The sequence below is a fragment of the Hylaeus volcanicus genome, chromosome 5 (genome assembly GCF_026283585.1).
Source record: "Hylaeus volcanicus isolate JK05 chromosome 5, UHH_iyHylVolc1.0_haploid, whole genome shotgun sequence".
Classification (NCBI taxonomy): Eukaryota; Metazoa; Arthropoda; class Insecta; order Hymenoptera; family Colletidae; genus Hylaeus; species Hylaeus volcanicus.
In genome coordinates this window covers 18821488-18847662 of record NC_071980.1, presented here as the reverse complement: position 1 = coordinate 18847662, position 26175 = coordinate 18821488, and the positions used below count along the sequence as shown (strand labels likewise).

General features: G+C 48.7%; 1 protein-coding gene across 42 annotated transcripts in view; it reads left to right on the top strand.

The window, feature by feature from the left end:
• LOC128876873 (dystonin) overlaps nt 1-26175 on the top strand; it is a 105414-nt gene that overhangs the window by 59879 nt on the left and 19360 nt on the right. For 29 of the 42 annotated variants that reach the window (XR_008457143.1, XM_054123642.1, XM_054123657.1 and 26 more), the window contains 11 exons: nt 26-9422; nt 12935-13081; nt 13545-13768; nt 14161-14955; nt 15040-15902; nt 16048-16337; nt 16418-17939; nt 18016-18185; nt 18266-21909; nt 22708-22719; nt 23915-26042. Coding sequence is in view for 41 of the 42 variants with exons in the window: in XM_054123642.1 (XP_053979617.1) it covers nt 26-9422; nt 12935-13081; nt 13545-13768; nt 14161-14955; nt 15040-15902; nt 16048-16337; nt 16418-17939; nt 18016-18185; nt 18266-21909; nt 22708-22719; nt 23915-26042 (19192 nt within the window). In the remaining variant the exon portion in view is untranslated. The remainder of the gene's footprint in view (nt 1-25; nt 9423-12934; nt 13082-13544; nt 13769-14160; nt 14956-15039; nt 15903-16047; nt 16338-16417; nt 17940-18015; nt 18186-18265; nt 21910-22707; nt 22720-23914; nt 26043-26175) is intronic. The other 13 variants (XM_054123666.1, XM_054123664.1, XM_054123665.1 and 10 more) reach the window with 9 other exon arrangements.

The window sequence follows — 26175 nt, the reverse complement described above, 5'->3', positions numbered from 1 at the left end:
TTTCCATTTCGTCCACTACTTCCAGGTACAGTTTGGAGCGACACGAGAGGACAGAGCGTACCGAGAGGACCGAGACGGTCTCCAGCGATACGACGCGTCGCTCGAGTCCCCAGGAGCGTTCTCGCCTCGGCCAGGATGTCGCTACCGTTCCGACTTCGCAGTCGGAGATCGAGATCGAGCGGGAAAAGATCACGCAAAGACGCGAGAACGACGAGAAGAGGGAACGTAGCGACGAGAGGGACGAGGCATCCTGGTCGAAGACCAGCAGCGCCAGCGGCGTACATTTTAGCGAGATTAGGAGTCTTAAGAGGATAGAGCGGGCGGACGAGGGTATAGGTACAGAGAACGTAATAGAAGCTAGGGGTATCGTAGATCCGAGGACGGGGAACGTGTTGACGGTTGGCGAGGCGATTAGTCTTAGGATCCTGGACGTTAGGAGGGGTAGGATAGCGTGCTCGAAGGATGGCAGAAAGACCGTTACGATAGAGGAGGCGGCCCGCGAGAAGATGATCGATCCGCGTCTCGCGGATCGTCTGCTAGGCCCATGCGGCTTCGACGAGGAGGGACGACCGGTGTCTCTGCTCGAGGCTATCCAGCGGGAGCTGTACGACGCGGAGAAAAACGACGGGTCAGGGGACAGAGCGAAGGTAACTTACAGACAGGACGCGCCCGTCGATTCAAACGACGTGACGGTTAGGGTAGCCGATGCGATAAAGGACGACGCGGCCGAAGGGCGAGGTTCCGCGTTGGATCCGCGCACGGGCGAACTCGTTACGGAGGACGGCGAGAGGCTGTCGGTGGAGGAGGCGCACGCGAGGGGTTACCTGACCAAACTCGACGTGACCGTCACGGTGAAGAGGAGCGCGTTGCCTCTCTCCGACGCGATATCCCAGGGCTTGGTGGACGAGACGCTCGGTCGCGTCTTCGACAGAGTTACGGGTGAGAGCTACGCTCTCGATGAGGCCGTAAAGAAAGGGATACTGGATCCCACCGCGAGAGAGATCGTGGACGCGAAAAACGACACCAAGGTGACGCTTCTGGAAGCTATAAGGTTTGGTATAATCAACCCCAAGACTGGAAAGTACATGCACGGCGTGACGATGGAGAAATTGTCTTTGAAGGAGGCGCGTCGAATGCGGTTGATAGTCAAACCGATGACGTTGAAAGATTGCCAGGACTCGGGGATCATCGACGAGAGCGGAAGGATTACTAGTCCGGCGCATCGAACGAAATTGACCGTGACGGAGGCGATCGAGAGAGGTGTTCTCGATACGGATCGTTTGAACTCGATTGTCGACCCGAGAACGGGCGAGAGGGTCACGCTGGCAGAGGCGTTGAACCGTGGTTTGATCGATCCACAGAAAGCCACCTACCGCGACTCCACGGAGGAGTGCGCTATTTCTGAGGCTGTGGAGAAGGGATTGATCACTTCCCTCGCCCAGAAGACGATATTCGACGTGGACGGTTTCAAAGATCCCTTGACTGGGGAGTTCGTGACCCTGAACGCCGCGTTGCTCAAAGGTTTGATCAGTTCCAAGTCTGGTGGTAGCTACATAGTCGATCCCAATACAGGAGAGACGGTTTCGCTGGCTGAAGCCGAGAAGCTAGGCTACGTTCGACCAGAAGTCTCAGAGATGCTGAACAGAGGAATCGGAATAATCGAAGAGGGCAGAGAGATCACGTTCCTCGAAGCCGTTTTCTCTGGACTTCTCGATCCCAGGACTGGTCTCCTGTTGGATCCCCGGACCAAGAAGCCAGTGCCTTTAGAAAATGCGATAAAACGAGGACTCATTACCCCCGATGGTGCTGCCTTGCTCACAGGTTTGTTGAACGTTACTGTTACCACGCAGACTGTAACAAAGGTCAGGGAAATTCATCATGAGGAGCCTGAAAGAGTCGCTAGGAAACTAATAGACGAGAGAGAACGAACGCCTTCCGTTGACAGAGCGATGGATGTCGACGAGTCCTTCGACTCAACGCTGAACGACAACGTGCCGCGAGCCATCGGCATGACCACGACCATCATTACCAAAGATCGTGTAGTCTCTTCTTCGAATACGAATACGAGCACTATAATCAAAAATAAGAACGAAACTATATCTCAAACCCCGACGAAGGTGTCCGAGGACGATAGGTACGCAGCACAACTGTCGTGGTCCGATCGACTCAAGGACCCAGATCAAGATCAAGACACGAGTGTCATCATCGACTCTACAATTGACAGACTTTCCAGGGAGAGTACGCCAATCGAAAGACGCGTGTTCGAGCTCCCTACCGACGGATGGTCCCTTTCAGAGGCGATCGAACGAAAGTTGTTCGATCCAACCACAGGTTTGTTCATAATCCCAGGAACCGATAGACTGGTCTCCTTCGAGGAGTGCGTCAAGCTTCGAATAATAGATCCCAATTCGGGTCTCGTGATAGACCCCAGTAACGGTAGGAAAGTTTCCCTGCTACGAAGCCTGGAGAAGAACATCTTAGATTCTACTGGTCACTACGCCGAACCAGAAAAGATTTCGATGAAAGAAGCGATCAGCAAAGAACTGGTAATCCTAGCAGGTAGGCATCCTGAGGTAGATAACTCTCAACAGAGGCTACTTCGAATTACCAAGGTATCTGGAGAGCCTGACAAGCTCGAACTATCGCGATCAGATGATCCCTCGAAGCAGTTGGAGATCAAAGTATCAGAAGCAAATCTATCGATACCCGATCCAGTGCGAGTCTCGCGAGGTCTCATTTACGATCCAAGCACGGCTCTGGTCATATCAACCGAAACTGGAAAGTCTAGCGAGTTGCTAGCTGCTCTTTCCGAGGGCACTCTGCCTCACGATGTGGTGATCGTGAAAGACCCTGTCTCAGGAAAGGATATCAGCATAGTGGAAGCCATTCAACGTGGCGTAGTCAACGTGGAGACGGCGGAATACAAAGTCGACGAGCAGAGAAAGATATCGTTGCTAGACGCAGCCAAATTCGGTATAGTGAACGTAGTGGGCTCCCCTCTTGTGCCAGTCGCATCCTTCACTCCTACCACCGACACTTCCGCCATTTTAACCCAGAAGACAGAAGCTGAAAGATCCCCTGAAGAAGAAACCGCTGGCAAACCTACCACTTCCGCATCTATGTCCGAAATGGACTCTGCTATTGGATCCACGTCTGTAATAGACTCCGTGACGGATTTCTCGCCAAGTGGAGCCACGAGCGAGGAACACTCCGTCTCGAGAACCGACGGAGAAGCCGAACCAGAGACCGACGCGAAGTTTAAAGCCAGAGTAAGCTTCGAACCCAAATATAGAGTGACTATAGGCAAGGCAACCGTGTCGCAGGATTTCGACGGCGAAGCTAAACCGATCGTCCTTCAGAAGATGAGGAAGAGAGTAGTAAAAGTGAAGGAAGCCGTCGAGAGCGGTCTGATCGACCCAGAGACCGCGGAGGTTCTTGCAAGGCAGCTGGCAGTGGACGACGGTAAGCTTGTCACGCTTTCGGAGGCTATCCGCAGCAAACGAATAGACGCTGCATCAGGGAAGATCGTAGATCCTCAGAGAGGAGATGTCCTGAACATTGGCGAAGCAGTCGAGCGTGGAATCTTGGATCCCGAGAGTGCTGACGTTTTGGTACCTCTGGCCAAGAGCTTGTCGATTCCTGGTTTGTACAAGCAGGGTCTGCTAGACCCTGAAGAGGGCAAAGTCGTTCACCCAGAGACTGGCGCGCACCTTACTCTCAGAGAGGCGATCCTCTGCGAGATTGTCGATCCTCTGTCGAAACTAACATGCTCCAATGGTCGCACGGAGACTCTTCGTAATGCCATCGATAGCGACCTCGTAGATCCTGAGAGGTCCTTGATAAAAACCAGCGAAGGTGGCATCGTTGACCTGGTGAAAGCTGTCGAGAGTAATGTGTTCGCGGATTCGGACAAGGGCCAGGAACAGATACCTCCGGCTGGCATGACCTTCCCAGTGGCGCTCGAACGCGGTTTGATCGATGCTACGGGCAAGGAAATAAGACATCCAATCACAGAAGAGCTCTTGCCCCTCGAGGACGCCATACAGGGAAACTTTATAATGTCTTTGCCATGCCCTGTCGCCTCCGACAGCATGGAGGTGACCAAAGCCCTCGAGGCTGGTTTAATCGATCGTGAGAAGGGTGTCTTCGTTCACCCGACCACTGGCACTCCGGTACCAATATTCGAAGCAATCGAATCTGGCCTACTAGTCGTCAAACCACCAGTCACCAACGCGTCTGTAACAGTAACCTCGTGTGGCATCACCGAAACCATCACGTCTTACCACACAGTCACCACCAAGACCATCGATATTCTGCAAGGTTACGCTTTGGTGAACGCTAGCGAGATCCGAAACATCGAGACAGGTGACACCATGAGCATCGACGAGGCTCGTCGCAGAGGAATCGTCAAGGACGAGTCTGAACGTAGGGAAGAATTCACCACCAAAGACATCAAGATGACTTTCGACGACGCGCTTCAGAAGGGCCTGCTCGATATCGCCGCTGGCACCTACACCAATCCTTCGACAGGAATCGCGATGCCTATTCGAGAAGCTATAGAGCACGGATTCTTGGATGGATCTTCCAATCAACCTGACGCAGTTACCAGCGCAGAGACCCATAAAATCGACCAGATTTACGACGAAGAAACCGAGAGATTCGTCGACCCAGATACTAAAAAATCGTACACTCTCACGGAAGCCATGCAGGTTGGCCTGGTCGACCCTAATACTCCTCTTTACGACACCAAGACTACCAAGACGGTCACGACTAAAGAAGCAATCGAAAAAGGAATCATCGACCCTGTCACGGGGAAGGCCAAGGGCTCCGAAGGTCGTGGGTCCGTTTCTTTGAAGCAGGCGGCCAAGTTGGGCCTGCTGGCGGTGGCAGCACCTGTTCTGGCACCTGTTCTGGCTGGAAAGGCGGTGTACGACGCTGTTCGCGATGCTACCAACAAGGACAAAGGTAAAGAAGCCGATAAGAAGATAAAGGAGCAAAAGGTTCCTCAGAAGAACGAACAGAAGGTTTCGTCAGGTGTGTTACAAGAACGGACGACATCAGTAGTAGATGGTAGTCTGGAAAGAAAGTCGGTGGCAATAGAAAAGCCTAATGAAGAATTCAGTAAAGGTAAAACAGAAGCAGTGAAAGAGTCTCCTCAGGTACAAGAGCAAAAGGAAAAGCCAGGAAAAGTAGAGCCATCCAAACAACAACCTCAAGCGGAAGAAACTTTGGTACCCACCGAACAGAAACTTGAAAAAGAAAACCTGCAAGTAAAAGAGAAAGAAGAACTACAGCCACAGGTCGCGAAAACAACGGAATTATCGCTTAAACAAGAAACACCGAAAGAACATTCGAAAACGGAACCGAAACCAGAAGAACCACCGGTAGAGAAGGTAGAGAGTTCATCTAAACAACAGATGGCCATCGAAGCAGAAGCATTGGAAGAGTTCGAGCAGCTGGAAGCCGAAGAAAATCGACTAGAAAAAGAGAACGACTACAACCTCGAAGAAGATGGAACGAGGTTCGTGTTCGAGGTGACTCCGAATTTAACAGCCATGGATCTGGTCGTCAGAAGAGCGTACGATCTCGAGAAGGATAAGTTCTTGGATCCAGAGACAGGAGAGGTGGTGTCTTTCAACGACTTCGTCCTGGATCTCGGCTTTATCGACGCAGATCAAGTATTGGTAAAAGATTTGTCTTGCAGAACCATGGACAAGTACGTGTCCCTTCGCGACGCGATTGCCAAGCCTCTCGTGGATAGAAACCACGGATACATGGTCGAGCCGAAAACAGGTAGAAAGATACCCTTCTTCGAGGCAGTGAAGGTAGAGTTGATCAAGCAGATGCCCAAGGCTGAGCAGTCAGCGATCTCTGAGATCATTAATCGAGAAGGCTTGAGTCTGCGCGACGCCATTGAGAACCGTTTACTAGATCCATCTACTTGCGAGATCCGCGATCCCTCGACGAATCAAACGATGAAGCTGAACGAAGCCATCGAGATTGGACTGATCGATCCCAGCACGATCAGCGTTCGAGATCCCGTGAACGACGAGGTCGTCTCGTTGCAAGAGATACTAGAGTCTGGTGGAGACGTGGACGTCGAGGACGCCTTTGTTAAGGGACTGGTCGTCCCTAAATCGCGTAAACCGATTTCGTTGGAAGCTGCCATCAAAAAGGGTCTCTACGATGAAAACACAGGTAGGATCCTAGACACGTTAACCGGCCAGTGGATAGACGCGGAGGAGAGCGTGCGCAGAGGACTGATCGACGCCTTCATCAGCGAATGCGAGGACACCAAAGCGGGAACATTCCTCTCGCTGGAGGAAGCGCTGAGCGACGAGTCGAAGCTGCTGGATCCAAGCACAGGACGATTAAGAGACACTAAGACGGGTGAACAGCTTCCTTTGAACGTTGCCCTAAGAAGAGGCATTATTGCCACAACAGGCTTCGTTCCTTCACTGACTGATGCAATCGTTCAGGAGTACTATAACTCGACGACAGGTCTAGTCGCTAATCCTACAACTGGAGAGGAGACCACCTTGAAGGAAGCACTTGTTACAGGCTACGTAGATGGAGAGACAACGATGGTCAGGGACGATCGATCAGACAGGGTCCTGTCTCTGCGGGAGGCCGAGGAGAGTAATTTGATCGACCTTGAGAAGGGAATATTGATCTCCCCTCATCCCATGACGTTAGACATCGCTCATGAAAAGGGATACATCCTCAGCACCTTGAAACCCTGGTCCCTGCAAGAAGCCCTCGCCCATCAGACGTACGATCCTCAGAAGGGCACCTTCGCCATAGATGGCACTAGTTACACCCTCGAGAAAGCGCTAGATATCGGTCTGATCGCCAAAGACAGTCCTTCTGTTAAAGATCCAAGGAACAGCGAGATAATTTCTCTTGGGAAGGCCATAAAGTTAGGCCTGATCGATCCCAAAACAGGCACAGCCGTCGATCCCACCACCAATTCACCTTTATCACTGACCGATGCCTTCGATCGTGGTATCATTGTGCCAGCCAAGCGCAAAATCTCGCTTCCTGAAGCAATATTCAAGGGCCTTTACGAACCCACGACAGGTCGCTTCATCGTTCCAGAGACCAAGGAGAAGCTGCCAACCGATCGCGCCATTAAAGCTGGCGTTATCGATCCCAGCACCGCGGTAGTGGTTCGCCAACCCGAAGGCAAGGTTATCACCTTCGATAAAGCCATGAAGGAACTGATCGTCGACCCTAAGACGGGAACTGTGACGAATGAGAAAGGAAAACGGTTGGACTTCCGCGAGGCGTTGGAGCACGGATTGCTCCTGGAGGCTCGACGACCTATGACCTTTAGCGAGGCTATCTACAAGGGTATTCTGGACGAGAGAACGAACACATTCCTTGATCCTCAAACAGGCGTTTATTTGACTCTACTCGAGGCGATAAAGAAAAACTTGATAGACGTGGAGTCCGTGACTGTGAAGGATGGCAGAAGCGGCTTCCGCGAGAGGATCTCGCTGATGGAGGCTATAAGATCAGGATACATCAACGGCGTCACTGGCAAGGTAAACGTCACCGCAGATTCGGACATGTCTCTGCAGGAGGCTTACGACGCTGGCCTGATCGTCGATCACCGAGCAGCCGTGTCCCTGCAGAGAGCCATCCATCAAGGTCTGTACAACGACCAGACTGGGAAAATCACCGATCCCAGCACGGGAAGATCGGTAACTCTGCACGAAGCCATGAGGAACTGCGTGGTGAGTCCTATGCTCGCGTGTTACTGGGATAAACGGGCTGATAGGTTGCTGTCGTTGGCGGAAACCTGTCGCGCGGGTGTGATCGATCGACGATCGGGGATGTTTAAAGAGCCAGGGGCGAACAGATCGGTGTCCTTATCCTTAGCCTTGCAGCTAGGGCTGATCGTCGATATCGAGACCACGGAATTCAGTCTTCACCAGGCGATCGTGATGAACACCTACGATCCCTCCTCGGGAACGTTCACGCATCCGTCCACCAACCAGAAGCTCACTCTCGCAGAAGCGTGTCGATCCGAGCTGATAGATCCTCTGACGTCGCTCGTACGCGACGCTCGATCCGATCGATACATGCCACTCACGGACGCTATTTCTACGAACGTTATCGACGATACTCGCGGTACTTATAACGCACTGCCTGATAACGAGGGATCTATCGATCTACGAGAGGCTGTAACCAGAGGACACATAGTTCCCTCCAAGCTACCATTAGGCATAGAGGAAGCAGTGGCCTGCGACCTTTATCGAAGCCAAACTGGAGTGTTCGTCGATCCTCGAACAAACGAGAGTCACGATCTAACTCATGCCTTCGACGTTGGCCTCCTCGATCCCGACACAACTGCTCTCAAAGACGCGACCACTGGACAGATAACGTCCCTCTTGGCGGGAATTGAAAACGGCGCCATCGACGTCCCCTATGGACGGATCCTAGATTCGAAAACGAAACGCGCCTATCCCATCGACGTCGCTCTCGAACGTGGACTTCTAGTCACCCTAGAGAAGCCATTGACGCACCAACCAGCGCGTCGAAGTCTCACTCGCAAGGACGAGCCCTCTCCTCGAGAGTACACTATCCAAGAAGCAATCGACAATCGTCTCATCGACCCCAACACTGCCGTCATCAGACATCCCAAGACAGGCAGGTTCGTCACGATCAACAGCATCCTCGGCGACGGCATTCTCGACCCAGCTGTAAGGGCAACCATTGAATCAGACTTGCTCAGAACCTCAGATGGCAAATTGGCACCTCGATTCGTTCGATTCGGTGACGTCGAGGTCTTTTTCTCGCGACCTCTGACCTTCGAGGAGGCCTGGGAGAAAGGATTCTTGTCCGCGGAGGGTGGGAAACTGACGGACCCCAAGACCAACGAGCCAGTTAGCTTGAAAGATGCTGTCGGTCTTGGTATCGTCGACTCTGAGTCCGCTCTGATCAAAGACACGAAGAAGAAGAAGCTAGTAAAGTTGGCAGAGGCGTTCAGGAAGGGCCTGATGGACGCCGAGAAAGGGAACGTTTTGGAGACCGAGACTTCGAGATTGTATCCATTGGCGAAAGCTATCGAGCAGGAGCTTTTGATAACGCCTAAACGCGGTCTGTCATTCATCGAGGCCCTGGAGTTTGGCCTGTACGACGTCGCGTCCGGTAGCTTCGATGATCCCTTCCGTGTCGCGTCCGCGTTCGATCGTAACCCCGCCACGTTGAAGGAGGCGATCGACGTCGGTTCGATCGATCCGTCCAGCACAGTGATCAAAGAGCCTGGCACCGGTAAAATCGTTAGTTTGCTAGAGGCTATAAACACGGGGATAATTGATCCTAGAGTGGGCAGGCTTATCGGAGACCCATCGGGAAAGAGCCTTGACTTCGCGAAAGCCCTGGACCAGGGTTATATTCTCACCGCAGAAGCTAGGGTAAGTGGCACTCTTTCTTGCCTCTTCTACTTCTATCTCACGGCGGACTTCGTCGCTTACGGCGTTTGTTGTATTGGTGCACATGAAATTTACTTTATTGTTTCTTTAATTATGAATTTCAAGGGGTGGACATTGCGTAGAGTAGTAGCTATCGAAGAGAAACAAGATGGTGGGCGTTGAAAGCTTTCGATGCCGATGCGTAAGAGCTGTTGAATTGCATACTAATTTATTAATCCTGGGAGGATTTGTAGATTGTTTATAGGCTTGGTGAATGGGTAGCTTTTAACTGGTATTAACAGTATGAAGGGCAGTGTCTACTGAAGTCTACTGAAATTAGAATACCTGGGCTAGGATTATACGAAATTAGAGTAGATATTAAATTCAAATCTCAAGAGGGATGTAAAGTGATCCTTCTGGTCAACCCTTGCAGAAGTCATCCTAGAATTAATAAATACGCATAGTGTCACATGCTAGGTAAACCAAATAACTTGTCCACCCTTACTATTATTATTATTCTTATGCTTAGTGAACAGTTCAAAATATTTATATCATGCATGCCAAGGCTCGTGAAAGTAATGAGATTCAATTTTTTATACGCTTCTTCGTAAGATTCAGCTCCAATCTTTTTTAGATCTTACAAGTCCATAGTACTGCCTTGATATAACTGAAAAAAATAACGTTAAGTATGAAGATTGACCATCGTGGAATATTTGAATAACGTGACCTTCTTCAAACTAGTTCTCTTAAAAAGTTATATCATCAATTTTCATACTCAAAATCATTGAACGAAAATGGGAACTACGAATGTACATTCTCTCTTTTTCTTATACAACAAGCATTCGTATTAATTAGATAAGTCCTTAGTAACAGACAGATGCATATTTCAGAAATCAAAATTAAAGTCATACAGCTTTATATATTTATTTTACGAATGAACTTCTACTTTTCTTTTACTGATACTTATTTTTCATTTTTTTCTTTTTTTTTTTAAATATAAACACTGTGCCGTACAAGAAGGAACCACAGAGGATCCCAAAAATTTTAGCTTTCCATTTCGTGTGCACCAAATCCAACGCACCCTGTCCAGCATCCCTTCCTCGCTATCGATATTTTTTTTTTCAATTTTTCTCTAACTTTTTGTATCGGTCTCTTTTTCACACCTTCTTTTTTCTCACACACGTTTTCTTCGCTACTTATTTTTGTCTACTATCTCACAATCTAATCCTCTTTTTTTTGTTTTTTTTTTTTAATTTTTTAACCGCTTGCCAAAGGTTATGGATCGTTTCGTATTTGTACGCTTACGATGCATCCGAGTCGACTATCGCTCTACGTGTGCGACGATAGCCGACCATGTCTCGCGATTGTTCGTTCTGTCACTACCGAACGATGCTTGTTGGTAGCAAGCAACCATAAAGCGAAACAGTCATCGTAATCAGCACATATCGAGCATCACACCGCTAGGCATCAGATATCCTGCATGGAAGACCCTTTTCGAGCGTGCCACGATACGTTTGAACATCAAAAAATAAAAGAAACCAACGAATCGTCGAAATTGGTCCTCGAAAATAAATAAAACCGTCGAATCACGAGTCACGAATCACCGAGTATCATCGAAAATAAACGGAGTCCATGGGATCGAACCGTTTCACGTGGGGCGCTCCTCCTTTCCCTTCGTTTCGCACTCGCATATCATACACACCATATCAAGACGCACGTCATTCGCTTCACGTAACAGGGGGCTAATCTCATACGTATACTAATCGCGCGCGTTTGCAACGTTAGAATACAATTTAAAAAGAGAAAGAAAAAGGAAAGGAAAAGCATCTAAAACGACCATTTCGCCCGCAAGATATAATCCCTCGTTGTACGCGCGGGTCAACCATCAAACACGTGATTCAATTGATCTATCGCGCGTCGCCTGATCGCATCGGCAATGCTAACTGGATCATAGTATTAATCTTAATAACGTTTGTTGTAATTTGCACGTTGGTTCGCTGGCTCGTTTCACGCTTCTCTTCGAGATGTTCCCTGGATCGAGATTGTGAGTTTTTTTTTAAATTAAAGTGGAAGCATTTGTGATAGTTTTCCAAGGGGCCTGGCGATAGAAAGGAAGCGTGGAACGATGCGAAAGAGGAATAATGTATTAACGCCGTGATCATGGCACCGGGGAGGCCTGTGTCACTTATGTCACTTACCATGGGTACATAACGATCGAAACCATCAAATCGACAGCGACTAGTCGTCCAACGCGTAGCCACGTGTTACGTGTGACCGCATGCATCGACAGGTTACACTCCTGGACGAAAAGATTACACCTTTGTGCTATTATTTAGTAGTCGAGAGTAGATTCAAATGGTACCAGACCATTACTTTCCAGAACGTTAATATTTAACCACAAAAGTCGTATATTATCATGAGTAGACTACGGATTTTTATGCAAAATAAAATCTTTGCAAACGCGTCTATTAGAATTGAACCTAAATAGGCATTTATTTTATTCTTTAAATATTATATGAATTTTACTTTCAATATTTTTTCTCAGTCAAAGACCAATTTTCGAGTGTAACACTACGACAATTTATTCCTCGCGTCCAGGAGTGTACCGAACCACACCCCCATTTATCAGAATCTCTCCCCCCTCAACCCGCAACCCCCAATTTTTATAACTGATCGACGGACCCATTTATTTCTCCAATCGTTACATTGCAATTGTTACATTGAAGTTTTCCTTTGTTTTCAGGTATTATCGTATTCGTTTGTTTAGCTCGATCCTGTTTTCTTTCTAGCACGAGTTATGCGGAAATCTCACGAGCACGTAGCATACAAGCCTCGACATATCCACCATACGAACAATCCCTCCCCATCGATGCGTCGCAATCGAGCGGCTTCCTATCCAAAAATCCCTTCAACCCTCTCGTCATCTCGTTTTTTTGTCACTGTCGCCATTTCTCGTTATCGCGATATCGTATTCTTTTCAGTTTATATTATACTTGCTTTGCAGACGCGTCTTATTGACGAGAACGCGGCTTCCTCCGTTCTGTTTACCATCGTTCTCGCTTGCCGACTGCATATAAGAACAAAAACCACGTACGGGTACGAGTATGCAGTTCGATTACTCGCTGGCAGATCAATCAGACCTTCTTGGGTTCTTCTAAAAAAACTGTGTTTTTGTTTTTTTTTTTTAAAATTACTTATATATATTTATACGTATATAAACAATAACGTTGTCACGTTTTACTTTACGTTCCAAAGTGTGTGTATGTGTTTTGCATGCGTGAGATACGTTTATAAGCTTACCATGTACCCCATATATATATTATTTCTTAATCTCTACTTTCTTCGTTAATTCTTACAGAGCAACCGCCGTTGGTAAGGGGGCGGTTTTTCTTCGATTGTTACGTTTTAAGAGAGCACGTTAGAAACTAAGATTACCTTTTAAGTCGCGTCTACCTGTGCGATCACCTGCGGTCGGTACCAACACCTGTTCCTCTCTCTGTTGCAAACCAATGTAGCAAGCGGTCGAGGAGAAGTACAAGCTTTGCGACGAAACGTCCTCGAGGCTCCTGCAGTGGATATCCGAGGTGGAGGACAAGTTGGCTAAACAGGATAACGTTAAGGAGGACGTTGATCAGCTTCGAAGCCAGATAAACGCCATGAAAGTAAGCATGGGCGTCTTGGTTCATTAAATAATAAACACGTACACAAATTAATCCAAGAATAGACTTCTTTGTGTACGTATAGTCATGTCTAGAGTGTGGACGTTTATGCAAATTCATATCTTTATATATACATATAAAGAACAGAAACCTGAAGTATGTTTTGTCTTCCAAACAATTTAAAGTGCATTTTATTTTTCATATTTTATACATTTATGCACTTGTACAAGTCCGTGTATATTTTCATGTATTTATACTTATCATAAATCCATAAATATCCTCAGACTATGAATGGCTATTATTAGAATGACTAATAGAAATTTTAGTATGCGATTAAAAAATCTGGACACTTTCCAAACCTGATAAAAATAAACATCTCTCTCTCTCTCTCTCTCTCTCTCTCTCTCTCTCTCTCTCTCTCCCACTATGTCCATACATATATGTACATCAATGCATGTATCATCAGGAGATCAAAGAGGACCTGGAGGCTCACGCCAGACCTGTCTCCACCTGCCTGGATCAAATTCGTCAGGTGGTCCTAACTGGTAGCAACGTCCTCTCCAGCGAAGAAGTGTCCACCTTGGAGAGAAACGGACGCTCCCTGAAGACCAGGTTCGACAAGGCCTCGGACAGAACAGAGAGAATGGTGAAACGTTTGATCGCCGCCAGGGACGAGTTGGTCAAGTTCAAGTGGGTACCATTCCGCTTATGTTACGTCTTGCGTGTAAAAGTTCTTATAAGAACTATCAACCCTGAGCATCGCTAATTATTAAATAGATTGAATTGACTTGAACTACGTTAGGTCATACCACAACTTCATGCTAGTTGTTCCGTCATCTACATTAAACTTTTATAGGGCAGAACTCCCTGGGTATTTCTTTTCCACTTTCTTTTTTGTAAAAAAAAAGAAGTATGAGCGTAGAAACTTAAAAATACAAAATTCCCGCCCTTTCCTTAGCGGTACCAACGAGTACCAGTGCCCTATAAAGGGTTAATATGTAAAACACACCCGAAAAATGTAACCACCCTATATTCCTGCAGTTTTCGCTTTTTATTAAATATAAACACAATCTGGAACGTAGGAACGAGTTGTCGACGTTCTCCCATTGGCTGGACAACGCGAGACGAGTGTTGGAAGAGAAGGAGCACTCGTTGTCCGACCTGAACAGATTGAACAGCAGCACAGACGCCACGCGCGATTTCATAAGCGACGTTATAGCGCACCAAGCAGATCTAAGATTCATCACCATGGCTGCGCAGAAGTTCGTCGACGAGAGCAAAGAGTTCCTCCACGTTCTCAACGAATTCCGTACTAGTTTGCCGCAGAGGCTGCCTCACAAGGAGCCAGTAGCTAGTCAGGACTCCCCCGTGCGCGGTGAAGTCTCTATCGTCACTGCTCAGTACAAAGACCTGCTTTCGCGGGCGAATCTCCTTTCTGACAAGCTATCCGGAGTTGGTGGAAGGCAGAGGGACTATCGCGAGTCCTTGGAGAAGGCTAGAAGTTGGCTGAAGGAGGTAGAACCCAAGGTCCACAGGGCCATCTCCGAGGCTGTCGCGGCAGAGCCTAAACAAGTCGAGGATCAACTCAGTAAAGCTAAAGCACTCAACAACGAGATGCTCGCTAATGAACGCTTGGTGGAGAACGTGAAGGTGACCGTTGAAGCCCTCCTGAGGTCTCTCGACGGACAACTGACACCGAAAGAGGTCGACGAACTGGAAGAACCCGCGAGGGCTTTGGAGGACAAGTACAGACAGTTGACTAACGCGATTGCAGAGAAGTGTCAAGAGTTAGACGCAGCTTTGGTTCGAAGCCAGGGTGTGCAGGACGCTCTGGATAGCTTGGTGCTTTGGTTGAACAACATCGAGAGCCAGTTCAAGTAAGCGACACACTGAAATATCCGGTTAGACTTAGAATCTTTCTGACTTTACAGAAATGAACATGGATTGTTATTTGTTTATAGGAACATTCAGCGACCAGCGAGTCTTCAGAAGGAGCGACTGGAAGAGCAACAGAGGGACCAACGTTTGCTTCAAGCGGACCTAGACAGTCATCGCTTGAGCGTGGAATCAGTCGCGAGCAGTGCGCGCGATCTGCTCACGAACTCGAGCAACGCGCGTATCGCCAAGCGTATAGAGGGCAAGCTGAAAGACGTTCAGGGCAGGTTCGAGAAGCTTATGGATAAGTCGCTACGTCGTGGTGAATTCCTCGACGAAATCGCGCAAGCCCTTGGCGACTTCTTGGTCGAGACGAGCAAGTTCGACAGCTGGTACGCTCACATGATCGAGACGCTCGAGTCGAGAGACTTAAGTAAATTGAACGTTACCGAATACGAGAGCAAAATGGTGATCCTGATGGACAAACGAGAGGATCAACGTGCCAGCTTCGAAGACCTGATCCGCAACGGAAAGAACTTGATCTCGAAGAAGGATGTAACGGACGTTGCCCCAATCAGAGATAAGATCAAAGCCCTCGAGTCCCAGTGGAAGGAAGTGAACAATCTAATTGACGAGAAACAACGACTAAGCAAATCCAGAGCAGAGCAGCTGTCCGCGTACGAGAAGCTTCGCGATCAGGTGATCGATTGGCTAACTCGTACAGAGAGCAAGGTTCAAGGACTCGAGCCAGTAGCTGTCGATTTGGAGAAGCTGAAGAGACAGGCTGACGAATTGAAACCTGTCCAGAAGGAGTACCGCGATTATGGCAACACCGTGAACAAAGTGAACGATCTGGGAATCGCTTATGATGGCTTGCTGAAGGAACGCACCGAGAGCCCTACTCGTCGTCGCGGTAGTACCAGTCCAACTAAAAGACCAGGTACATATAGTGAGTTCAATTTGCTTCTTTAGTCACTCGCATTGTCGTCTAATCGCTCGATAGCACATTCTTGACGGTCCATTACATCGTACCCTCACGATCATCCATCACTGTCACACTTCGCTCAACTCTCACACATTTTTTTTTTTTGTAGTACGACGAATGTCACAAGACGGTCGATCACCATCTCCCGCTAAATTGTATGCAGCTCAAAGTCCGGTCTCTCCAGGTGGTAGCAGCGGATTCAGTAGCCGTCGCTCCAGTCAGGACGGTTTTCATCTCGAGGATCTGTCGCCTGTTCAGCAACAACTCTCCGAGATCAACAATAGATACGAATTGCTGGGCGTCCGCCTATCCGACCGGCAAACTGAATTGGACAACGTGAAGGACGAACTGAGGAGACACATGGATAACTTGAAGACCCTGTCCCAATTTCTGGAGAAGGTAACGCGTCGCTTTCAAAATTGAATCCTTCGTCCCTTCCTAAACTGTATCAACGCACGTTTTTCTTTCTGACTTTACAGATTCAGCGACAAATACCGAAAGAGAGCATGCCAAGCACGAAAGAGGAGGCGGACAAAACGGCGAAACAGATCAAGATCGTGATCGAGGAGATGTACGAAAAACAATCGTTGCTCGACACTACCAGGACTCAAGTGCGCGATCTGGTCAGACGCAAGAAGGGAGCAGACGGCGTTGATAGATTAAACGACGAGATGGAAGACGTGGCCAGCCGATGGAGATCGTTCAGCGAACGGTGTAAAGATAGAATAAAGTTCCTGGACGACGTTAAGGACTTTTACGACACGTCAGAGGGCTTGGTGTCTTGGCTGGGGTCGAAGGAACGAATGATGGGCGCGTTAGGTCCCATCTCAGCCGATCCTAGAATGGTTGCTAGCCAAGTGCAGCAGGTTCAGGTCCTGCGAGAAGAATTCCGCACTCAACAGCCTCAATTGGACCACCTGGTGCAGGTTGGAGAGAGCATTCTCGGCGTGATAGGAACTGATTCCGCCGACGGCCAGAGAACCAGTGCGAAATTGAGATCTATTTTGGACAAGTGGTCAGATCAATTGGCCAGACTCGATGAGAGAGCGCAGAGCTTAGGCGACGCGGTAGACACTAGTCGTGAGTTTGATGCAAGCCTTAATCGTTTACGCGACGCTCTGCAAGCCATCTCGGACAATCTGGACGAATTGACCCTCGAAAAGGACCCTGAAGATCAGCTACGGAAAATCGAGAACCTGGAGAGACAACTGGAAGGCCAGAGACCTTTGTTGGCCGACGCTGAAGCAGCGGGCGAACAGCTGTGCGAAGTCCTGAGCGATCCTGCTTCCAAATCCGAGATTCATGGAAAATTGGCCGCTGTTGGTAAACTTTATACTAACCTACAAAAGAAATTGGACCACAAGAAAGCCGAGATCGAGGGTAACTTGAGAGATGGAAGACAGTTCGAGGCCTCCTGCACTAAAACCTTGGGTTGGCTTGCCGACGAGCTTGGAAACATGTCCGAAAAATTGCTGGTATCCGCTGACCGAGATATCTTGCAACAGCAACTCGATCATCATGAGCCGATATACAGAAACGTAATGGGCAAGGAACACGAGGTCATCATGCTGCTGAATAAAGGACGCGACATGCTCACGCGGTCCCAGAAAGTCGAGAATCGGTCACTGCAACGCGACTTGGACAAAATGCATTCCCAGTGGGATCGTTTGAAGAAGGACTTGCTCGATAGACACACAAAGCTACAGACTTGCGCGGAACACTGCAAGAAGTACTACAAAGCGCAGGATACCTTCTTGCCATGGCTTCGACAAGCCGAAGACAAACTCGAGTGTTTGAAACCAGCCTCCTTTAAACGCAAGGACATCGAAAAGCAACTCAAGGAACTTGCTTCCTTCAGGAACGAAGTTTGGAAGCACTCTGGAGAGTTTGAGAACAACAAGACCCTTGGTGAAACGTTCCTCGGAGCTTGCGACATTGACAAACAGAATGTCAAGAATGAACTTGGCGCCATGAAGACTAGGTGGGACAAGTTGAACAACGGTAAGTGTGATCGATTATAATTTTCTTGATTTACTAGACATGGCAGTATGTTTAAATGAATCGATCGACGTTACAGATCTCTCGACAAGAACACAATCCTTGGAAGATACTGCACGACATTTGATGGACTTCAACGAGAATTTGCGAGACTTGCGTCACGGCTTGCAGCGTTGCGAGGACAAACTGGCGTCTCACGACGCTCTTGGTGGAGCAGCTAAAGACCCGAAACTTCTCGATAGGATAAAGGTACATAATTATCTCAAACGATGAGCCATCGTTTGATGACTCATCGTTTCGACGCTCAAGGATTATTTATCTTCTTTCAGAGTTTACGAGAAGAAACTACAAATTTGAAGAAACCTCTGCAATGCGTGAAACAACAAGCCAGCGACTTGGCACACAAAGCTGGCGAGCAAGGAGTCGATGCAACCCATCTACAAGACGAAGTGGAGAACTTGACGGATCGGATCAACGACCTGCAGGCGAAATTGGACGACAGATGCAACGAATTACAGAGCGCAGCTACCGCTATGGCGCAATTCAACGACCACGTGAAATCAATTGGTCAGAACGTCTCCAGTCTCGAGAAGGAATTGGATTCTATGAGAGCACCTGGTAGAGAAATTAAATTGGTGCGTTCTCAGATAGAGGATACGACTAAAGTGATCAGTAAAGTGAATAGATTGTACGAGGAAGTGACAGATCTGGAAAGCCTAGGAGAACGATTGGTCGACTATGGTTTCGCAGCTGACGCAGTAGCTACGAGGGAACAGGTTGCTGGCTTGAAACGACAAATTGGCAAGCTCGATGATCGCACGCGAGATCGTCACGACGAACTTACCGCGACTCTCGACAAATTACAAGAGTTCTATCAAGCCCACACCACCGTCATCTCGGAGATCGATGATGCAAACGAAGAATTCAGAAGATTCAGGCCTGTCGGTTCCGAAGTAGAATCTATAAAGGCTCAGCAAGAGGACTTTAGACTTTTAAAAATACACAAGATAGAACCCCTAGCCCGCGCTGTCGAAGATTGCAACGCCATTGGCCAGTCTTTGATTCAGACTGCCGGTCGTGATGTTAGTACCAGCAACATCGAAAAGGATGTCGACAAGATGAACGACAAATGGAACGATCTAAAGGATAGATTAAACGAGAGAGACAGAAGATTAGACGTGGGGCTCCTTCAGTCGGGTAAATTCCAAGAGGCTCTGGACGGATTAGAGAAATGGTTAACGGACACGGAAGAAATGGTTTCCAATCAGAAACCACCATCGTCGGACTACAAGGTGGTCAAGGCGCAATTACAGGAGCAGAAGTTCTTGAAGAAGATGCTGATGGACAGACAGAATTCAATGTCGTCTTTGTACAACATGGGCCAAGAGGTCGCTGCTGGTGCGGATCCTAAGGAACGAAAAATGATCGAGAAGCAGTTGAAGGAACTCGTGGGCAGATTCGACAACCTGACGGAAAGCGCTGCTGAGAGAATGGAAGCCCTCGAACAAGCAATGGGAGTTGCTAAACAGTTCCAAGATAAGCTGGTTCCACTGGCGATCTGGTTGGACAAGACGGAGAAGCGCGTCAGGGACATGGAGTTGGTACCAACGGACGAGGAGAAGATTCAACAGCGCGTCACGGAACACGATGCCCTTCACGAAGACATTCTGTCGAGGAAGCCCGACTTCAGCGAGCTCACGGAAATAGCTAGCCAGTTGATGGCTCTCGTAGGAGAGGACGAGGCTAGTACTCTGGCAGACAAGTTACAGGACGCTGCAGACAGATACGCAGCTCTGGTCGAACGATCAGAGGCTCTAGGTGGATTGTTGCAAAGATCTAGACAGGGCTTGCGCCACTTGGTCCTCAGCTACCAAGAACTTCAGGCATGGATGGAGGGCATGGAGATCAGGTTATCGAAATATAGAGTCTTGGCAGTCCACACTGAGAAGCTTTTGCAGCAAATGGAAGATCTAGCAGACCTGACCGAAGAAGTTTCAACGCGACAGACCGAAGTAGACAGCACCACCGACGCTGGCTTGGAACTGATGAAGCACATCTCGAGCGACGAGGCTCTTCAACTGAAGGACAAGCTCGATTCTCTTCAACGACGATTCAATGATCTTGTCAGCCGAGGTTCTGATTTGCTGAAACACGCGCAAGAGTCCTTACCACTGGTCCAACAGTTCCACGATAACCACAATCGACTGATGGACTGGATGCAGGCAGCGGAATCTGCCCTGCAGTCCGCGGAACCTCGCGAGGACGAGATCGTGCGATTGGAAATGGAAATATCGGAGTACAGGCCAGTCTTGGACAAGATTAACGCAGTCGGACCGCAGCTGTCTCAATTGTCACCTGGCGAGGGCGCAGCGACTATAGAAGGTCTGGTCACCAGAGACAATAGACGATTCGACGCCATCGCTGAACAAATACAACGAAAGGCTGAAAGAATCCAGCTCAGCAAACAACGCTCTTTGGAGGTGATCGGTGACATCGACGATCTACTTGAATGGTTCCGTGAAGTAGACAACCAATTACGCGAGGCAGAGCCACCCAGCAGCGAACCAGAAATCATCAGAGTTCAGCTGAAGGAGCACAAGGCGTTGAACGATGACATATCCAGTCAAAAGGGTCGCGTCAGGGATGTGATATCGACAGCAAAGAAAGTGATCCGCGAGAATGGCCAACACGAAGACACCTCGACCATCAGAGAGAAGATGGAGGATCTCCGAGAGACCATGGAGATCGTTTCTGGCCTTTCAGCGGACAGGCTCGGAGCTCTGGAGCAAGCGCTGCCACTCGCTGAACATTTACGCGACACCCACATAGGTTTGGTCAGTTGGCTCGAGGAGGCCGAGCAGCAAGTCGCCATGCTTCCCATGCCAGCCTTGAGGCCCGACTTAATCGCTGCCCAGCAAGACAAGAACGAGCTCCTCATGCAGAGCATCAACGAGCACAGACCTCTAGTCGAGAAACTGAACAAGACTGGCGAAGCTTTAATAAAACTCTGCAACGAAGAGGAAGGCATCAAGATACAGGACATCCTGGAGGCGGACACTACTCGATACGCAGCCCTCAGAGCAGAACTGCGAAGCCGACAACAGACTCTGGAGCAAGCTCTGCAGGAGTCGTCTCAATTCTCTGACAAACTGGAGGGAATGCTGCGCGCTCTTTCATCGACAGCGGACCAAGTACACGGCGCGGAGCCAATTAGTGCTCATCCAGGTCGCCTGCGGGATCAGATGGAGGAGAACACCGGACTGATCGATGAACTGGCTCACAGGTCGGAGGCGTACGCTGCTGTTAGGCGAGCGGCCGACGACGTGATCAGCAAGGCAGGCAACAGAGCCGATCCAGCCGTGAAGGACATCAAACGGAAGCTGGAGAAACTGAACAAACTATGGAGCGACGTGCAGAAGGCCACCAACGAGAGAGGCCACACTCTGGACGATGCCCTGTCGATAGCAGAGAAGTTCTGGTCGGAGTTGAACGGTGTCATGTCGACCTTGCGAGAGCTTCAAGATGCTCTCGCTGGTCAGGCACCACCGGCTGCTCAGCCAGCAGCCATCCAACAACAACAAGTCGCCCTCCAGGAGATCCGGCACGAGATCGACCAAACGAAACCCGATGTGGAGCAAGTTCGAGCTTCTGGTCACGAGTTGATGGGACTCTGCGGCGAACCAGATAAACCAGAGGTCAGGAAACACATCGAGGATTTGGATCAAGCGTGGGACAACGTCACTGCCCTGTACGCTAGGCGCGAGGAAAATCTCATCGACGCGATGGAAAAGGCCATGGAGTTCCACGAAACGTTGCACAACCTTCTGGAATTCTTGGAGGAGGCTGAGGAGAAGTTTGCACGGATGGGACCCCTCGGCAGCGACATCGACGAAGTTAAGAAACAGATCAAACAATTGGCCAATTTCAAAGCTGAAGTTGATCCTCACATGGTCAAGGTCGAAGCTCTGAACAGGTAACCAAACACGGTTCTTTAACTGTAGGTCTGTTTACCTCCTTTTGTCTCTTTTGTTAGGTCGTTCGCTAGGTTCTTTCCCTTTTTGATGAAAAAAGTATTAGGGTTTGTTGGACAATGTGGACATTATTTTGTTCAACTACTTTTTGAGGTAGCAAGACTTTATCCAAAGTGTGTTGCAGCTATACTTCCTTTTCTAATTCAAATCACTCATGTTTAATCTCTCGAGGAACGAATTTTTCTAATCGAATACACGCAAATCAAAGCACGTTTTATCTAGAAAATTGATTTTAATATACAAACATACAGTCTCACTTTAATATGGTGGTCTATTTTTTTGTAAACGATATTGTGGTGGTCGTAAGTAACAGCAATTTCGATATAAAAGCAAACGTGCACATGTGTGTTAATACCCCTCGAGAAATTAAATAAATGTTAAATTGTTCTAACTATCCAATATGAAGATACAAAAGTGATAACTTAAGATCACGATCGTATCTTCCAGAAACGCAGTGAATACCGAAAGTAATATGCAATAAACGTGGATTTTGACTATTATAACATTACATATTAGTAAAACAGGACGAATGTAGCGAACGACCTGATACTTTCGCGAAATAGATCCAGAGCGTCGTCGATCCTCTCGAAGTGTTTCATGCGTGTATACAGTATGGCGTCCCCATCGCGCTGTTTTCCATTCGCACAGTAACAATAGCGCGAACTTTTACCTCTTCTGAGCGAGCAGCGAGATTCTAATCCCAAACTTTTATTTTTCTGTGCCGGTTCCTGAACGCATAGGAGTCTGACAAGGCAAGTCAACCCTCTCTCTGTGTTGTAGCTGTAGTTAGAGCATGGCTTATATTCTTTATCGTATCTCGATACTACACCAGGTACCATAATATCCCAGGTGATACCAGTGTGCGGCCCTCCATCGACCGGCCCCCCCCCCCCCCCCCCCAACCCCTAATCTCGTAATCTCTGTAACAGTCGTAATACCCTAGTCGCGATCGAATAATCGAAATCCTTAACTTACTCTCTCTTTTTCCTTCTCTGTGTTGGTTGGAGTCATTCGAACAGTGTTCTTGTCGTCGAAAGTTCGTTGTATCTGGCTGCCTGTTTGCCTGGCTCGCGTCGTGCCTGTTCTACTTACACAAACGCGCACAAACGCTCCCACACCGTAGGTACTTAGTCGCAGAGGCTCGAGAACGGACGAGTCGCAGCGTTTTCCTTTCATAAACGGATTAGACTCGAGGCAGAAAGTGGCGAACCCTCGAGATCACCGGTGGCTATCCTCTCTTTATGTTTGTTTATAGTGAATCATCTGAAATAGATGAGATTGATCGTGACCTACTGTTTAAACGTGTGCGTAAGCCGCTAAGTACTCACCGAGTATCTCTCTTAAAAGAGCACTACAAATCATCTGAATCAGTTCAGATTATGGTCTACTGTTTAAATATGTATCTAGATCATCGAGTACTTCATCAAGTACTCTACCAAGTATCTCCCTTAACACGTTGACTGCCACACTGATTCGCATGGAAGTGTCTACAGAATTAAAATTTCATCTCGAAACAATTAGAAATGATAGAATCCAACATTTGTCGTATTACTTATTTTTGAATTGTCATCAAAATTTACGAATTCTGTCCGGATTGGTTTCATCGATACTTAGTCTTTTAAATTATTTATTGAAAAGTTCTTTAGTGAAAAGCTCCGTCACCCATAGGTGGGTGACGTGGCGTTGAATGTGTCAAAAAACCTCCCTAACGACCTCGAGGAGCCAACACTTTCTGCCTCGAAAGTTCTGTATCATTCCTCTCCCGTAGATTCGTCGCCCCTATGTTCATTCTGACTAAACATCGACTCAAACGGTACGGGACCAAATAACGGTCCTACCATTTATTTACCAGCATCCCTCCATGGTGTACGTTTTCTCACAACTGGGCGTACGGATCCCGTCGAAGCATCCACGCGAATCCTTCAACGTTTCCTCGTGACGTTTCAGACAAGCGGCCGAATTGACGGAGAGGACATCATCGGAGCAGGCTGCCGCCATCAAGGAACCGTTAGGAGCGGTGAACAAGCGATGGGACGGACTGCTCAGAGGCTTGGTCGAGAGGCAGAGACTCCTGGAGAACGCTTTGCTGCGTTTGGGACAATTCCAGCACGCGCTCGACGAGCTCCTAGTGTGGATCGAGAAGACGGACGACACCCTCGATAATTTGAAAGCAGTTGCTGGCGATCCACAGGTGATCGAAGTAGAGCTGGCCAAGTTGAAGGTTCTGGTGAACGACATTCAAGCCCACCAGACGAGCGTCGATACGCTGAACGACGCTGGTAGACAGTTGATAGAGGATGGAAAGGGAACAGCCGAAGCATCGACGACAGCTGAGAAATTAGGCACTTTGAATCGTCGTTGGCGCGACCTGCTACAGCGCGCTGCGGATCGTCAACGAGAGTTAGAGGATGCCCTCAGAGAGGCGCAGTCTTTCACCGCGGAGATCCAGGATCTTCTGTCTTGGTTAGGCGATGTAGACAATACCATAGTGGCCTCCAAACCTGTGGGAGGCCTCCCAGAGACCGCCTCGGAACAGCTTGAGCGGTTCATGGAGGTTTTCAACGAGTTAGAACAGAACAGGCCAAAGGTCGAGACGGTTCTCCAACAAGGTCAAGAGTATCTGAAGCGAGCCGACAGTCACAGTGCAGGAGGACTCAATCACAACTTGAAGACACTGAAGCAACGCTGGGACAATGTCACAGCTCGAGCCAGCGATAAGAAGATCAAGCTGGAGATCGCGCTGAAGGAAGCCACCGAGTTCCACGACGCACTCCAAGCGTTCGTTGACTGGCTGACTAACGCGGAGAAGGTCCTCACCAACCTGAAGCCTGTGTCAAGGGTCATGGAGACCATCCTTGGCCAGATAGAGGAGCACAAGACCTTCCAGAAGGACGTCGGGGTCCATCGCGAGACCATGCTGAATCTCGACAAGAAGGGAACTCATTTGAAGTACTTCTCGCAGAAACAGGACGTGATCCTGATTAAGAACTTGCTGATAAGCGTGCAGCACAGGTGGGAGAGGGTGGTTTCCAAGTCTGCCGAGAGAACGAGGTCTTTAGACCACGGTTACAAGGAGGCCAGAGAGTTCCACGACGCCTGGTCCAACCTGATGAACTGGTTAGACGAGACGGAGAAGACCTTTGACGAAGTCGCAGCAGACGGTGGTCTAGGAGGAAACGATCCTGAAAGGATAAAGGCGCGACTGAACAAGCATCGCGAATTGCAGAAGGCGTTAAGCGCCAAGCAGGGCACCTACGACACCACCATGAAGAACGGCAAGACGTTGAAGGATAAGGCTCCCAAAACTGACGAGTTCGCGCTGAAGGAACTGCTGAACGAGCTGAAGAACAAGTGGACCACCGTTTGTGGCAAGTGCGTGGATAGGCAGAGGAAACTCGAGGAGGCTTTGCTCTTCTCTGGACAATTCAAGGACGCCATTCAAGCACTTCTCGAGTGGCTCAGCAAATCTGAGAAACAACTAGCGAACATGGGACCGCTTCATGGAGATTTAGACACCGTGGTGAACCTGGTGGAGCAGCACAAGACCTTCGAGAGGGACTTAGAGTCTCGAGCCTCCCAAATGGAATCCGTCATCAAAACTGGTCGCGAATTGTTAGATAAAGCAACACCAGAGGACGCGTCCTGTATTGGTCCTCAGCTCGCGGAACTGAACGACCTCTGGAACGCAGTGTCTCAGTTGTCCTCTGAGAAGACCGAACGTCTCGAGGACGCTCTCAGAGATGCGGAACGCCTGCACAAGGCTGTCCACGTGCTCCTCGAGTGGCTGAGCGACGCCGAGATGAAGCTGAGGTTCGCTGGACAGCTGCCAGAGGACGAGCAAGAGAGCAGGAATCAGTTGATGGAACACGAGAAGTTCCTGCGTGAACTGCGCACCAAGGAAATAGAGAAAGATCAGACTCTGGAGCTGGCCCACGCGATTCTCGGGAAAGCTCATCCAGACGGTGTCCTGGTCATCAGACACTGGATTACGATCATTCAGTCGAGATGGGAAGAAGTCGCCACCTGGGCGCATCAGAGGAATCAGAGACTGGAGAACCACATGCAAGGACTTCAGGTATGGATAATTAGGGTTAAGATATTAGGGGATCAGAAAGTAATGTCGTTTCTGCAAATGTCAATACTTGTTTATTGTTTATCAGCTCACTGTACATCAATTGATTTTTATCAAGTATTGAAAACTTTAGCGT